General features: G+C 52.8%; 1 protein-coding gene across 2 annotated transcripts; it reads left to right on the top strand.

Annotated features, from left to right (window-relative positions):
- The first annotated feature begins 1,101 nt into the window (after window positions 1–1,101).
- THEMIS2 (thymocyte selection associated family member 2) lies at window positions 1,102–16,358 on the top strand. Of its 2 annotated transcripts, XM_027965427.3 has the most exons (6): window positions 1,102–1,223; window positions 3,665–3,805; window positions 7,156–7,566; window positions 9,486–10,558; window positions 13,899–14,055; window positions 14,487–16,358. In XM_027965427.3, exons 1-6 carry the CDS (start codon window positions 1,130–1,132, stop codon window positions 14,537–14,539), a joined length of 1,929 nt encoding a protein of 642 aa, XP_027821228.1. In that variant the 5' UTR covers window positions 1,102–1,129; the 3' UTR covers window positions 14,540–16,358. The 2 variants fall into 2 exon arrangements, with proteins under 2 accessions (XP_027821228.1, XP_027821230.1); XM_027965429.3 differs by lacking the exon at window positions 3,665–3,805.
- The last annotated feature ends 408 nt before the right edge of the window (window positions 16,359–16,766 follow it).

Genomic DNA, 16,766 nt, shown 5'->3' with positions numbered 1-16,766 from the left:
AATCGGGAAAGGAGTACGTCAAGGCTGTATATTGTCACCCTGCTTATTTAACTTATATGCAGGGTACATCATGAGACATGCTGGGCTGGATGAAGCACAAGCTGGAATCAAGATTGCTGGGAGAAATATCGATAACCTCAGATATGCAGATGACCACCGGTATGGCAGAAAATGATGAGCCTCTTGAAAGTGAAAGAGGAGAGTGAAAAAGTTGGCTTAAAACTCAACATACAGAAAACTAAGATCATGGAATCCAGTCCCATCACTTCATGGCAAATAGATGGGGAAATAGTGGATACATGAGAGACTTTATTTTGGGGGGGCTCCAAAATCACTGCAGATGGTGACTGAAGCCATGAAATTAAAAGACGCTCCTTGGAAGAAAAGCTATGACCAACCTAGACAACATATTAAAAAGCAGAGACATTACTTTACTGACCAGAGCCCCTCTAGTCAAAGCTATTGTTTTTCCAGTAGTCATGTATGGATGTCCGAGTTGGACTATAAAGAAAGCTGAGCACGGAATTGATGCTTTTGAACCGTGGCATTGGAGAAGACTCTTGAGAGTCCCTTGGACTGCAGGGAGATCCAATCAGTGCATCCTAAAGCAAATCAGTCCTGAATATTCATTGGAAGCACTGATGTTGAAGCTGAAACTCCAATACTTTGGCCACCTGATGCGAAGAACTGACTCATTTGCAAAGACCTTGATGCTGGGAAAGATTGAAGGTGGGAGGGGAAGGGGACGACAGAGGATGAGATGGCTGGATGGCATCACGGACGCGATGGACATGAGTTTGAGTAAGCTCCGGGGGTTGGTGATGGACAGGGAAGCCTGGCGTGCTGCAGTCCATGGGGTCGCAAAGAGACTCGTGTGAGCGACTGAACTGAAACTGAACTCCCTCCCCGGTGTCAGGTCCTGGTCTTGACCTTCTACAATAGCGCCACGAGTGTGAGAGGTGGGTACTGCAACCCCGGTGTAGAGACCCGGGAACTAGGGCCGGCAGGGGAGGGTGGGCGTCCTGGAACGCCCCTGGGCGGGGCCTCCGGCCTACCCCACCCCGCTGGGCCGGCCCGGGCTGGACCGCGCGCAGGCAGCTCAGTCCGCGTCCAGCGAGCCGCGCGGGCCATGGAGCCGGTGTCGCTGCAGGACTTCGTGTGCGCCCTGGACCCCGCCTCCCTCCCGCGCGTGCTGCGGGTCTGCTCGGGGGTCTACTTCCAGGGTGAGTGAAGGGCCGAGGCCCCTCCGACCCCACGGCCCCGCCGCAGACCGGCTTCCCCCGACCAGGACGTTGGAAACCTGGGGCCTGTTCCCCAACTTCTCCGGGCTACGGCTTTTGCCTCCGTGGAGTGGAGGCGGGGTGGGGGGGTCGCTGATTGCCTCGCAGGGTGGCGATGGGAAGTCACTGAGCTCAGATAGTCAGGTGGGTGGAACCGAGCCAAGCTGGGCTGGAACCGTCGGGAGCCTTGCAGGAGGTCCGACCGTGCGGGGTCTCGGCACTCAGGCGCTGGCGACGCGGAGCTGTTGCTTGATGATTCTGAAGCGCCAGGTCAGCCCTCCCCTCCGTGTACCCTCCGCTGCCCCACCTTGACACCTGTCTACGTGTCCTATTCTTCGGTCCCTCCAGTCCCGCCTTTGCCCCTCTGCTCGGCATTGGGCAGTACTTGATTCGACCAGCTCTTCGGTTCGCAGCGGAAATGACTCCTCCTCCGGGAAGCCCTCCTGGCTCCTTGCACGCCCGCACATTTGCCCACCTGGCCGCAGCCCGCCTGGTTCACAGGGGTGGCGCACAGCTGGGGCGCCCTCAATAGTCATTGCTCGAAAGATCTACAGGGGGAGAATTGACAGGCCGTGAAGGTGCAGAGAGAGGCGGCAGCTCTGAGCGGGGCGCGGGCGGGAGGAACTGTGGGCGGCTGAAGGAGGAGGCGGCGGAGAGAGGGAAGCGAGAATCTGGGTGGGGTAGGGGAGGCTCCTTCCTTAGAGAGCAAACTCTGCCCGAGTTTGCTGACCCATCCTGTTCCTTCCACCTGCTCCCTTGCTCCGCATAGGAGCGTTCTGAGGCTCCAAGTGGGGTCACAGATCAAGGGTGAGACACCTGGAGGGCCACCGGGGGCAGGACCCGCCGCCAGGCCCGCTTGGGGCTCTGAGGGATCTGGGTTCAAATGTCACTCTTCTTGTCTCGGGGGGCGGGGGGGGCTTCCTGCAGGCATCTCTGCTGTTTACTCTCCTCTGGACTCCCTCCCCACCCCGCTCTGTGTCACAATATTTGTGTTTCCTCATTCTGCTTCCCCAGCCCCACCCCGGGAGGCGGGAAGTGGAGGAAGTAAGCAGAGAGGAACCCGACAGGGTGGCAGCGTGGGGGTGGGGATGAGCTGGAGAGGGGCCCGTGGTGATCTTGGTGGGACAGGTGGCTCTAGTCTCTGTGAGGTTCGAAGGCCCAGGCTGGAGGCAGACATCCAGGCCTGAGTCCTGGTGATGCCTTTGATTACCTGATCATCGTGGGCTGTCCTGTCTCCAAGGACAGTCATGGGTCTTGAGCACGGTTATACCCCTGTAGTACTGGGCACAGCAGCGGGCATCGAGTCCATCTCCAGCACCAAGGCTATTCTTACCAGCCCCAATGGTCTGGAGCCTGAACTGTGTGTTGGAGCCTGAGTGTATTTTCCTGGGGGCCCTGCCGGGGCTGCCCTCGGTGTGCGGTAGAGTCAGGTGGTCGTGAGCTTTGCCCACCTGCACTGGTCTGTCCTTCGTTCAGCAGGATGGTGGGGTGGGGGCCTAGGCACTGCCTGTTCAGCAGGATGGCGGGGTGGGGGCCTATGCACTGCCCGAGTGGAGAGATCTTTATCGAGCGCCTTCCATGTTCTGGATGCTGCTTTAAGCTCTTGAAACCAGGAAAAGTGGGGCTACTGTGCTTGAAAGTGGGGACCCAGAACCCTGCCTGCAGGACCCACTCTCTCAGTGGCCCGCCATTCTCTCCTGTGTTTCCTTTAAAAACAAGTCATTTGAAGAAGAATGTGCCAGGTGGGTGTTTGGCTCTGTGTGATCTCAGAGCCTCTCTGGGCTTGACTTTGCAGCTGTCTAATAAGGGAATTGGGCTTCTCTAGTGGCTCAGATGGTAAAGAATCCACCTGCAATGCAGGAGACCTGAGTTCGATCCCTGGGTGGGGAAGATCCCCTGGAGGAGGGCATGGCAACCCACTGCAGTTTTCTTGCCTGGAGAATCTCATGGACAGAGGAGCTGGGCAGGCTAACAGTCTATAGGGTCCCAAAGGGTTGGACACGACTGAAACGACTTACCACGCAGTAAGGGAATTGGGATTTACTGGGTGGTTTATTCATTCATGACTTACACACCCTGTTCGAGGCTGGGCCTGTGCTGCGTAGGCTGGATCAGTCCTGCTGTATGAGTTAAGTTCCAGAGGCTGGGGGCTGTGACCACAGAGGGGTACAGTCAGTTCTAAACACAGGCAAAGCGGCATCGATGCTGCCTGAGGACAGCTGAGCCCATGGGTGCTGGGCAGGGAAGACAGGGAAGGGCATTCCAGGTGGCGGAAACAGTGTGGGCAAAGGTATGGTGAGTGGAGTCTTGGGGGAACAGAGCCCTGGCCCCCAGTGACTGGCATTTGCTGACTGGGCGAAACCGAGCTTGCTGTGTCTCCACAGGCTCCATCTACGAGATCTCTGGGAACGAGTGCTGCCTCTCCACAGGAGACTTGATCAAGGTCACCCATATTCGCCTCCAAAAGGTGGTCTGTGAGAACCCGGGGACAGGCCAGACCACCGAGCTCGCTCCCAATTTCCAGGGTAAGGCGGGCACCTCTGCCTCCCTGAGTGCCCCGGAACCCTCCAGGCACACTCTCGGACCCACTGGACCCCCGCACAAACCCCCAGCCCTCTGGATTGCCCTCCACGGCCCTCACATCCACCGCCACACAGCCCCGAGGCGTAGATGACCCCCGAGCGCTCTGACAGTGCCCTGAGCCTGCGTGGTTGTGTGCTCTCCTCGTCCATCTCTGATGACTCCTGCCTCTTGGCGAGGACTTTTCCTGTTTTGTGTCTTTGTCCACGTGCCTGTTTTCATCTTTGTTCCCATACTCACTCACCAAACATTTACTGACCCTTGCTGCGCACCAGGCCTTGTGCTAGGGGCTGGGGGGTGTGCGCTCAGGATGAATTAGATACAGCCTCCTCCGGTGGGGAGCTTCCAGGATGGCAGGGAGGAGGACAGCAGAGGTAGGCACCCATGTAGAGAGGGCCCTGGGTGCGAGGGGCCTGCCTCAGAGGTCTGTGCAGGCTTCCTGGGGAAGGTGGCACCTGAGCTGGACCAAGGATCCTAGCTAGAGGGAGTGGCATGTTCACATAGCATAGTCACTGCAGGAGGCGTGCAGTGTGCTGGACCACAGGCCCAGATGCTAAAACCAGCAGCCTGGATGGGAATTCCCAGGTCTGCCAGCTACTAGCTGTGGCCGTGGTGAGTTCCCATGGTCTCTCTGCCTCAGCTCTGTCTTCTGTAATGAGGCAGTCAGGCTTGATGGCATCACCTACTCAATGGACATGAGTTTGAGCAAACTCCGGGAGATAGTGAAGGACAGGAAAGCCTGGCGTGCTGCAGTCACGGGAGTGGCAAAGAGTCAGACACGACTGAGCGACTGAACAACAGCAAGGTTGATGCGAGCATTAAACGAGTTGCCATGTACGATGAGATGAGACCAGGGCTGGGCTCGGAGCAGGTGCCCTCTGAGGGCTTGTTCTCAGTATGCTTTCCTGATTTTAATCCCTGAAGTACAGTTTTGTGAGTGAATGTTTTTGTTCATTAGGAGATACACCAAATATTAGGAGTAATATTTAGATATAATGGGGCATCAGGTCTATAAGGGGCCTGGTGAGGGCGTGGGTTCCGGGTGAGGGGCAAGAGGTGGGGAGATGAGTGGAAGGCAGACCACTGGGGGGTGCTTGTGTGGGCCACCGATCCATTTCAGTCTTTATTTTGAAGGCATTAAGCAGCCAAAGAGGGTTTTAAAAAGGGAAGTGATATGTTTTGTTTTCTATTTTGAGGATTTTTTAAAAACTTGAAATAATTTCAGACTTACAGAAGACTTTCTAGAATTCCTATATACTGTTTATCCAGATTCACCAATTATTAAGCATTTTGTTAAATTGTTTTCTCTCTCTGTATATTATATATACATATACATACATATGAACATATATTACTATTATATGTGTGTATATATATAATCTTTTTATATATCTGTGTTCAGTTCAGTTCAGTTCAGTCGCTCAGTTGTGTCCGACTCTTTGCGACCCCATGAATCACAGCACGCCAGGCCTCCCTGTCTATCACCAACTCCCGGAGTTCACTCAGACTCACGTCCATCGAGTCAGTGATGCCATCCAGCCATCTCATCCTCTGTCGTCCCCTTCTCCTCCTGCCCCCAATCCCTCCCAGCATCAGAGTCTTTTCCATTGAGTCAACTCTTCTCATGAGGTGGCCAAAGTACTGGAATTTCAGCTTTAGCATCATTCCTTCCAAAGAAATCCCAGGGTTGATCTCCTTCAGAATGGACTGGTTGGATCTCCTTGCAGTCCAAGGGACTCTCAAGAGTCTTCTCCAATACCACAGTTCAAAAGCATCAATTCTTCGGTGCTCAGCCTTCTTCACAGTCCAACTCTCACATCCATACATGACCACAGGAAAAACCATAGCCTTGACTAGATAGACCTTTGTTGGCAAAGTAATGTCTCTGCTTTTCAATATGCTATCTAGGTTGGTCATAACTTTTCTTCCAAGGAGTAAGCGTCTTATAATTTCATGGCTGCAGTCACCATCTGCAGTGATTTTAGAGCCCCAAAAAATAAAGTCTGACACTGTTTCTACTGTTTTCCCATCTTTTTCCCATGAAGTGATGGGACTGGATGCCATGATCTTCATTTTCTGAATGTTGAGCTTTAAGCCAACTTTTTCACTCTCCTCTTTCACTTTCATCAAGAGGATTTTTAGCTCCTCTTTGCTTTCTGCCATAAGGGTGGTGTCATCTGCATATCTGAGGTTATTGATATTTCCCCCCGGCAATCTTGATTCCAGCTTGTGTTTCTTCCAGTCCAGCATTTCTCATGATGTACTCTGCATATATATATATATATATATATTTTTTTTTTTTTCTGAACCATTTGAGAGTAAGTTACAGACATGATGCCCCATTATATCTAAATATTACTCCTAATATTCGGTGTATCTCCTAGAAAATAAAGGCATTCACTCACAAAGCTGTAGTTGAGTGATTAAATTCAGAAAATCTAGTATTGATACAATACTACTATTTAACCCACAGTCTGTATTCAAATTTCACCAGCTGCCCTATAATATCCTTGATAGCCTGGTGTTTGCCTTGATTCAGAATCAAGCCCCAGATCACACATGACATTCAGTTTGGCCTCCTTTAGTCTCCTTCAGGCTGAAATAGTTCCTCCACCTGCCTTTGCCTTGATATCAATGTTTTTGAACAGTCCAGATCCGTACTTTTGCAGAATGTCCTTCAGACCGAGTTTGTGTGGTGTTTCCTTGAATAGATTTTTGTGGAGGGTTTTGGGCAGGAAAACGCTAGAAGTGATATTACCTCCAGACATGGGGTATCTTAGGCCAGTCTGGTAGCAGAAGAATGGACAGGGTGGCGGGAGGAAGGGGAAAAGGGTGGTCAGAGGTCATTTGACCAGTAGCTCTTGGGTTTCTAGTTTGGGAGGGATAGTGGCGCTCACCCACCCAGGACAGGGTGATGGGAGCTGGTGTGTGGAAACAGCAGTGCTGAGGTGTCTGGGGGCAAAGATGGAAAACTTCAGAGGCAGGAGGGGCTGGGAGGCGGGAAAACGTGGCAGTCAGTGTGTCTGCCCTGTTCTGCCCGTGGTGACAGTCCCTCTGTGTCTGTGTCAGAAGAAACCGTCCCCAGCCCTGCCCCTCGCTGTCCATTCGCACATGGTCACTTGCGGCCTCTAGTCCCTCAGCCTTGCAGCCCAGATATGCCACCGCTGGCCCACCTTTGACCCCTGTCCTTGAGATTCTGCCTGGTTCTCTGCAGCCAGACCTGGGTGTGGGGTTCACGGCCCTAGGCTGAGCAAAAGCCTGCCCCGCCCTGACACCCCCTGCTGTGCCCCCACAGGCCACTTCAGCCCCCTCACCGGCCGCCAGAGCTATGGAACCCTGGAGGAGCTGGTCTATGCTGCAACCCAGAGCTCCAAGTCACTGCCCATTCACTTCATGTCGACCCACAGAATCACCACCAAGGCCAGGGTGGTGCCTCAAAAGCAGCCCCTCAAGCTGGAGGCCGTGGAGATGCACCAGGGGGCCTGCTGTGCCCGCTGTGTGCTGGACTCTGGGGCCCAGCAGGTCTTTCTGCACCTGCCCTTGTCCCAGAAGGGGCCCTTCTGGAAACTGGAGCCCGGGCCCCCTCGGACCCTGCTCCAGGTGCTGCAGGACCCCACCATGAGGGACACCCTCCTCACCTGCTCCGCCTTCCCCTGGCGCTCCCTGATCTTGAAGCCCCAGTATGAGGTCGAAGCCATCATGCACTGTGAGTTCCCGGGCAGGAGGATGGGGGTGGGAGGCGGGAGGAACAAAGGGGTCCCAGGGGAGCTGCTTTGATGGATGATGCCCCCTCCCTATGGATAAACCAGGGATTCTGGGTGGTTTACCTGGTATATACAATGTAATGGAGTAAAGATTCCCCAGCAGTGGAAGTTGGGTGCAAAAGGAGATAGGAAAACAGGGTAACTTGGGTGAGATCCCATATAGTTTATAAAATTGGGCAAAAGTTGGGTTGTGCGCTTCCCCACTGCTAGGATCAAGAAACAGTGTTACAAAGCGAAACCTTGAGCCTTTGCTCTGGAGAAATGTCTTTCCTGTTTCTGGGGAGGGCAGGATTGTTGGTGAAGGGCCTCCCGGCTGGGAAGGCAGTGGCTGAGTTCCCTGGCTGTTTCATAGATCACTTCTTAGGCGGGCTGGTGGCTGCACACACAGAGCGTTGGTGAAGCAGAGGCAGAACCTGCCAGGTCTGGCAGGTCGGTGGTCACGCTGGAGCAAAGACAGAAGAATGGGTGTATATGTCGAGGTTCCCAGGGCACCCCCACCCCATTCTTCTACCTCCACTCAGGCTTGGCCTCCGACTGGGCAGACCTGTGCCTCATCAACCCTGCTTTGGATGCTACTAGAAGCTTCACTGAGGACTGTCTTAAGAAAAACCTATGCTTTGTTTAGTAGTTTGTTTTGTTTTGTTTTTTTAAATAATGAGTTGGCTCCCCTGGAGAATAAGGCAGCTCAGGTAATCTAGAAAACATTCTAAAGGAAAGAAAAAAAAATATATATATATATATATAATGAGCCCACATCTGCCCATCTCCCAGCTTCAACCAATTATCAGCTCGTCTGGCACAGAGCAAAAATCCCAACCATATGACCCGAGGGAAGCCACCACCACTCCTCGGAGTCTCAGTGTTCTCATCTGCAAAATGGGAACATTCCTTGTTCCGACTTGCATGTGGTATGACTCACACAACACAGTGGGTAGGCCAGTTTTCCTCATTCTCTTAGAGTTTATGCACTTGGCACTTTCAGTACCAGGGCAGGATGTTGTCCAGAGTCATGCAGTCAGTGTTTTTCTTGATTTGACTTTATCTATTCAAATCCAGAAAGGATTTGGAAAGACAGTTTATATTCAAAATTATCTTCAAATTATACACAACTTGAATATATACAGTTTGTATATATTGTTATATACAATTATATTAAAAATTCAATTAAAATTTTAAAGTAAACTGACTGGATATTCAGTGATATTAAGGAATTACCAAATTATTATTTCAGTGTGATCATTGCCTAGTTGTTATTAAAATTTTAATTATCCCTTCTTTTAGCAATACACTCTGAAATGGTCACAGATGGCAAGATATGATTATTCTGATTCAAAGTAACCCAGTGGAGGGGGAATGGATAGAAGGGGGTATAAATGAAAGAAGATGAGCCACGGGTTTAAATGTTGAAGCTGGGTGATAGGTACATAAGGGTTCACAATACTATTCTACTTTTGTAAACATTTAACACTTTCTATAATAACGTTTTATTAATTTTTTAAAGAGTTTTTTTTTTTAATGTAGACCATTTAAAAAGTCTTTATTGAATTGGTTACAGTATTGCTTCTGCTTTATGTTTTGGTTTTTTTGGCCACTAGGCATGCATGTAGGGGTCTTAGTTCCCTGACCAGGGGTCAAACGCACACCCCCTGTATTGGAAGGCGAAGTCTTAACCACTGGGCCACCAGGGGGGTCCCTATAATAACTTTTTTAAAAGAGGTAGAAGGAAAGGAGTGGGCGAGGAAGCTGGCACAATAGGAAAGCGCTGGTAGGAAGGAAAAGACGGAGACAGGCAGGAGGTCAGCAGGCCCAGACCTCTGAGGGGAGGAGGGCGTGGGCCCAGGCTGACCTCTCCCCTCCACAGTGCGCAGGACCGTCGTCAAGATCCCCTCCACCCTGGAGGTCGACGTGGAGGACGTCACCGTCTCCTCGCAGCACATTCACTTCATACAACCGCTGCTGCTGAGCGAGGCCCTGGCCCGGGGAGGCCCCTTCCCCCTGGCCACAGAGATCCTGGAAGTTCCGCAGGGGTCCCCCAACTTCCTCAGCCCGTGGCTGCGCTCCTTACATAAGGGCCAGAGGCTCTGCCTCCGTGGCGTGGCTTCGCCGCCCTGGCGGTTCCTGGCCTCGACCAGAGGCCGGAAGGTGCCCAGACACTTCATGATCTCCGGGGCCTACCGGGGCAAGCTGCGGCGGCGGCCGAGAGAGTTCCCCACGGCCTACGACCTCCTGGGTGCTCTCCAGCCGGGCCAGCCGCTCCGGGTCGTGACCACAAAGGACTGTGAGGGAGATGAGCTGGAGAACCTGGGGTTTGCGTCCCTGGCTGTGGGTGATAGGCTGGAGGTGCTGGGGTCTGGCCAGGCCCTTGGGAAACACGAGAGGGACCTAGATGTCTTGGTGTGTCAGCGGCTAGGTGAGCAGACTGGGGAGGAAGAGGCTTGGGAGGATGAAGAGGTGCAGGACCAAGAACAGATTCTGCTGCCCCTCTACTTCTCTGGCGGCTTTGTGGAGGAGCTGAGCGATGCCCGGCGCTACAGCCTGCAGGACCTGACTGCCCAGTTCTCACTGCCCTGTGAGGTCAAGGTGGTGGCCAAGGACCCCAGGCACCCCGCCGACCCTCTGCCCTCCTTCCCGGGCCTGCAGCTGGAAGAGAAGATCCTGGAACCCTTCTTGGTGGTCAGCCTGGACTCCGACCCCGAGATGTGCTTCGAGATCCCTCCCCGGTGGCTGGACCTGACTGTCGTGGAGGTCGAGGAGCTGCCGGGCCAGCCATCTGGGGCCCTCCCCACGGCCACAGTGGAGGAGCTGACGGAGGCCTTCTACTATAGCCTGCGGAAGCTACCAGCCTTCGAGAGTCAAGCTCCCCCGCCCAGGCCGCCAAAGAGTAAGGGCCTCAGTGAGCAGAAGCAGCAGATGCACAAGGAGAAAGGCTTCAAGGTACCAAGAGAACCCCAGCGGGCAGGGAGGGGCCCTCTGTTGGGATCATTCGAGTCCTGCTGTTCCTTCTGTCTGGCATCACGCTTCTCTTCCAGTTGTAGGGAACCTGCAGTTTATAAACATGCACACCTGGTACCTACTATTCCATCCTGACCATCCTGACATCAGTGTGATTATCTGTATTTTACCGTTGAGAAAATGAGGTCTCAGAGACTCTGAGATGCGCCCCAAGTTACACAGTTCAAGGGCCCTGAACTGGAGCATAGCGTTGCGACTCCAAGTTCACGGGGCTCTTGCTGTCTCTGCTAACCCTGCTGCCACTCCCCAGCTCACGCTGCAGCATTTCTCACCGGAACCGATAGAGCAGCCTCTTCAACCTCTCCCCACTGATATCGGAATGGCCTCCCACATCTCCTGGTCGCTGAGGGGCCTCAGCCCCATCTTCTGAACCCTTCAGTGGCTCCCCGTTGCCGGGGGTGTGATGGAGTCTCCTAACATTGTATCCAGGGTCCTTTAGAGCTGACTTCAGCCTCGCCTTCCCAGGCCTGTTTTCCGTGTCAGCAGCCCACGCTCCAACTCCTGACGCTCCCTCAATATGCCAAGATACCCACCTCAGCACTTCATGGAAGCCGGTCTTTTTGCCAGGAACGTTCTTCCTCCTTTCAGACTCCAGGGCAAGGCTCCGCTTAGATTTCTTCCAAGGCAGTGACAGTCCGTCCTTGTCTGTATGCACACTGCATGCTGTGTGTAGCCTGGAGGTGGGGGGGCCGTGTCGTTTTTGTTTTTTTGGCTGCACTGGGCCTTCACTGCTGTGCGCACTCGCTCTAGTTGCAGCGAGCGGGGGCTACTCGAGTTGTGGTGTGTGGGTTTCTCTTGTTGCCAAGCATGGGCTCCAGGCTTAGCCATCTTTCAGTTTGTGGAATCTTCCCAGACCAGGGATTGAACCCATGTCCCCTGCGTTGGAGGCTGATTCTTAACCACTGGCCCACCAGGGACGTCCAGTCATGAAGTTCTAATCAGTTGTATTTGGTCTCTTGGGCTAGAACAACAGTTCTGTGGGGCATGCTCCACCGACTCCAAGGCAGGCTGAGAAAGTGAGAAAAACTTTCTTCAGACAAAAACTCACTGCCAGTGAGTCTGAACGGAACCAGACTGAATCACAACAAGGGGGAAAGAACCGCAGAGTCAGAAACACTAAGTTCACATCCCAGCTTCCTCAGTCTGTGGCCTGTACCCCTGCTCTGGGCACGTTTCCTCACCAGTGAGCCTGAGAGAACGCTGCTAATTCTCAGTGCGGTTTTGTTAGCCTCAGTTGGTAAAGAATCCGCCTGCAATGCAGAAGACCCTGGTTTGATTCCGGGGTCGGGAAGATCCACTGGAGAAGGGATAGGCTACCCACTCCAGTATTCTTGGGCTTCCCTGTGGCTCAGCTGGTAAAGAATCCACCTGCAGTGCAGAGATCCGGGTTCGACTGCCTAGGTTGGGAAGATCCCCTGGAGAAGGGAAAGGCTACGCGGTCCAGTATTCTGGCCTGGAGAATTCCAAGGACTGTATAGTCCATGGGGTCACAGTCGGACACCACTGAGCCACTTTCACTTTCACTTGTTGGGCGCTTACTCTGGGGCAGGCACCTTGTATGCAGCCCCACCCAGCCCTCACGACCTGCCTGAGGTGGGCACTGGCAGTTCTTTTTACAGTTGAGGAAACAAGAGGCACAGAGAGGTGAAGGAGTTTACCTGAGATCACACAGTTAGAGCTTCCCCAGTGACTCAGCAGGTAAGGAACCTGCTGGCCATGCAGGAGACATAGGAGACTCTGGTTTGGGGAGATTGGGGAGATCCCCTGGAGGAGGGCATGGCAACCCACTTCAGTATTCTTGCCTGAAAAATCCCACGGACAGAGGAGCCTGGAGGGCTACAGCCAAAAGGGCCACGAGGGGTCGGACATGACTGAGCGACTAAGCACACACACGCGCACACACACACACAGCTGGCAAGTGGCAGGCTGGGGGCTGAAACTGGATCTGACCACATGGCCTGAGCACCTACCTGCTATACTTTGCTGAGAATGGGTGTTGGGGCACAGGGGAGAATGAGTTGTATAAAAAGCACTTTGTAAACTGTTAACCAGCCTATTATTTTGGGACGTGGAGAGACTTGTATTTGTACTATGTGGGGAGGTAGTGGGATGGTGGTGGAAGTTAAAAAACGACCCCGAGCCATCTCAGCCCTAGAAGGGACTCATATCTGTGGGGCAGCAGGTAGGGTAGCTGTTTTCTGCCAAGAATCAAGAATAGACTAGGACATTTGGAACACAGGACAGTGCTGGAAAGAATGCGGTCCGGAGCTGGGACCTCCGCCCCAGCCTTGGTTTCTTTGGGCCCGTTTCCTGCTTGTTGTTCTGGAACCAGCAACTTTCCTTCCCTGGGCATGAGTGTTCTCTGCTGCTCACCAGGGAGCTGTACTGTTTGCTCTTGAAAGCATGGTGGAAAAAGCAGTGGCTTTTTGTTCTGTTTGTTTTTGGCTGCGCTGGGTCTTCATGGCCGGGCGTGGGCATTCTCTAGTTGCAGTGTGCTTGCTCCTCATTGTGGTTGCAGTGGCATCTCTTGTTGCGGCACGTGGGCTCTAGAGCACAGACTCAGTGGTTGTGGCACACAAGCATAGTTGCCCTGTAGCATGTGGGATCCTTCCAGGCCAGGGATCAAACCCGTGTCCCCTGCACTAGCAGGCGGATTATTAACCACTGGACCGCCAGGGACGTCCCGACCAGCAGCTTTTTAGAGGTCACAGACTTGTTCTGGGTCCCAAGCTTGACCTGTCCAGAGATCCCGTGTGAGGCACGGTGCGGCACACTTTCACTGAGCCTGGTTCCTTACCTACAAACTGGGGACTCAGACAGCTCCTCAGAGTGAAATGGGCCGACATGCATACAGTGTTTGGCACATGGTGTGTTTGGCACATGGTAGGAAGGAGTTCAGTAAAAGTCCTCTTCCTTCTGGGACGCTCCTCAGCCTGCACTCTTGTTCTGAGGCTTTGTGACTACATTTTGTTCCTTCAGCGACAGATCTGAAGGACAGTGACCAAATCCCCATGGAAAAATGCAGGGACATTTTCCTGTCTGGCCCCCAATCCCATTATCCCTAATCCTGACCCCCCTTTCCCCTGCCAAAGAACATTTCAAATCCTTGTAGCAAAAAGTCCTGGTGTTCTGAGATGTGCTACCCTGAGAGGGAAGTTCAGAGGGAAGCAGAGGAAGTAACATTTGGAGGAAATTGCGTTTCGTGGACTCTGCCACCCCGTGTCTTGAGACCCTGCTGACTTCTGCTTTTTCTCCCACGTAGTCCTCTCAAGTCTCAGAATTGCAGGAACCACCTCTGCTGCCTAAACTCAGGACGAAGTCCTTGCCGAAGGTCACCCAGGACAGCTCTGATTTATACAGTGAGGTTCCTGGCCGCAAGAAGGGCCGCAGGACCGCTATGCCCATCACTGAAGATTCAGGTGAGTTCCCTCAGCCCGTATTCATCCAATCCTTGCTTCTCCCTCACCCCCCACACCATTCTGCTGCTGCTTTGCCTCTGATGGCACCAGCCATACCCTCAGCAGGGCCCTGCCTGTGGGCAGACCCTTCTGCAGTCCTAGTTTGATGCACAGGCCTACATGGGGAGAGCTTAGGCTGAAGGATCCTTACTGTCTTTCTCCTAGGGGCTCCAGGGCCCTGGCAAGGAAAATGACTTCACCCCCCAACTACCCTCCCCGAGGCACACGGCAAGGTTGGCAAAGTGTGCAGACACAACCAATTGTGGCTTCTGGGCTAGCAAGGACCTTAGAGCATCCAGACCAAACCGTCCCCTGTCCAGGGGGTGGAAGTGCCCTAAAGAGGGGAAGCAACCTGAGGCAGAAGAGCCTTACTGACCGGGATTCTTTTGCAGATGATGAACACGATTACGAAGAAATACTTGAGCAGTTTTCGAAAACCCTCTAGGCGCTGGAGGAAGCTTACGTCCTAACTGCTGCTTCTCAGGGAATCTGAGATACCAGCTGACAGTTACAGGCTTTTAGAGGACCTTGGACAAGACCTCTCAGAAATCAGACTGTGGACAAGGAATGGCCGTCTGGGGACTGACCGGAAACCTGCACCAGCTCCCCTCAGTTCCAGGTTCCTGCCACCCAGAGCTGGCTTCTCTGGGCCCAGCATCTTGCATTCGGCTCTCTCAGCCTCAGAGCTTTGGTATCAAGTAGCCGACGGAGTTCTACTCAATCCTGCATCCGCAATACCAGCCGCCCCACTAGTTAGTGCAGGAATGAATCCAAGAGACTGCCCACCTTGATGCTGGCAGCACAGTGCCTCCTGCCTCTGGGGACTCAATCCTGACCACACGCTGCAGTGGGAGTTTTTTTAAAACATGTACCACCCCTGATCCACTCTCGTCTCCCCCTCCCCATCCCCGGCTCTGAGCCTCTGAGGGACCAGGACTGTCTTCCTCATCTCTACAGCACCCAGCACACGAACAGGTAGAGGTGACTATCCAATATTATTTTATAAAACCAGAAAATAAAAATTACATCTGAGCTTCTAGAAGAATGATAATCATGATCACTTATTAAGTTGCATCTGTGTGCCAGACTCTTTACAAGCCGTATCTAAACTCTCAACTCTCTGAGGTAGACAATGGCAGGATTGTCAGCAGAGGACAGGATAGACAAATAGATGGTAGGAGTCTCCAGCTGAGGTGGGAGCTGAATCAAGGGTCCAGTTTCCACTCCTGGATTCTAGGTATTACACCTGAGTGTCCTTCCTTTGCCTGCTACCATCCCTCCAGTGCTCTGGACCCATGCCACACCCCAGCACGGAGCTCTCCAGGTGACCACTGCATGGTGACTATCGCTGCTGGGCCAGTCTCCATCCAGTACCTGGCATTCATCCTTGTCTTCATGCCAGTTCCCATGCCCTCCTCCGCAGACACGGTCTCTACTACACAGCGGACCCCGAGGAAGAGAGCACTCTGGGAAAAGCAGTAAGCAAAAAATAGTTGCTCCTGGGTACAGAACCCCTAGGCGTCAGGACCACATGCAAAATGGCAACAGTTTTCACCTTCATGTCCGCACTGGATTTTGGCACCAAACTGAGTAAGGTCACAAAAGGGAGGCAGAGGAGAGGACCACCAGTTTCCACAAAAGGGGATTTCTGAGTGCAAATGCTACCACGAGGAGAAAGGCAGTGATTTCCCAGCAGGAAAAGCTGGGCTTACAAGGAAAACATGCTTGAAAACCACACTGAATGTCTTACCAGAGCAACGGGGGCAGGCAGGGAACAGACCAAAGGCAGACACCACCCTCAGGGTGCTTGCGTCTTCCCTCCATGATAAACGACGGGGCAGGGGGAGGGTATTATAATGAGGTTAGAGTCCCCCCACCCCCCAGCTGATCTCCAAAGTGAGCGCACATGATGACTGACTGGGAAACAAGAGAATTACAGCTGACCCTGGAACAAGGGGGTTAGTGTGCTCACCACCCCCAGTCAAAAAATCCTCAGATAACTTTACAGCTGGCCCTCTGTACATGCAGATTCAACCAACTGTGGATTGTGTAGTATGTACTTACTGAAAAAAATCTGAGTATAAGTGGATCCACACAGTTCAAACTGTGATGTTCTGTATTAGTAACCCTTCATATTTATTTTTAATATCCTTTTTCATTTTAAATTTTTGAATGTTTTATAATATACATAACAAACTAACATAGTAACAGATATAAATAACTGTTAAATAAAGGAATGTAACTTGGAGGTGCATGCTCAAAAATGTATCAAGAGTTTTTAATTTCTCAACATTTCCCACCTGTACACCTAGAAAGACCTTCCTGAGAGGAGGCTGGACTCCTGGCTTGGCCGTGACATTGGGTATTTCTGAGAGCTTGGTCACAGTGCTGTTCTGCTGTCTCAACAGTGTGCCAAGAGAACACTGCATACCCGACAGCCCAGGTGACCACAAACATCCAAAAGTGTACGTTTCCCCGGCCTGAGCAGGCAGAAGCTCCTCAGAGGCTGGGGTTTCATTCTGCTGAGGAGTGGCCTCCTCTGCTCAGTCCCAAGGGCCTCTGCAGTGCTCGGGAACCACAGAACTCCTGTAAGATCACGTCAATGCCAAGATGGCAGGGAACTCTATCACTGGGCAGCTACTCTGTTGTTGGGAATGTGGAGTCGGCAACTC

This window comes from Ovis aries, chromosome 2 (assembly GCF_016772045.2).
Source record: "Ovis aries strain OAR_USU_Benz2616 breed Rambouillet chromosome 2, ARS-UI_Ramb_v3.0, whole genome shotgun sequence".
NCBI lineage: Eukaryota > Metazoa > Chordata > Mammalia > Artiodactyla > Bovidae > Ovis > Ovis aries.
This window is presented reverse-complemented; position numbering and strand designations above follow the sequence as displayed.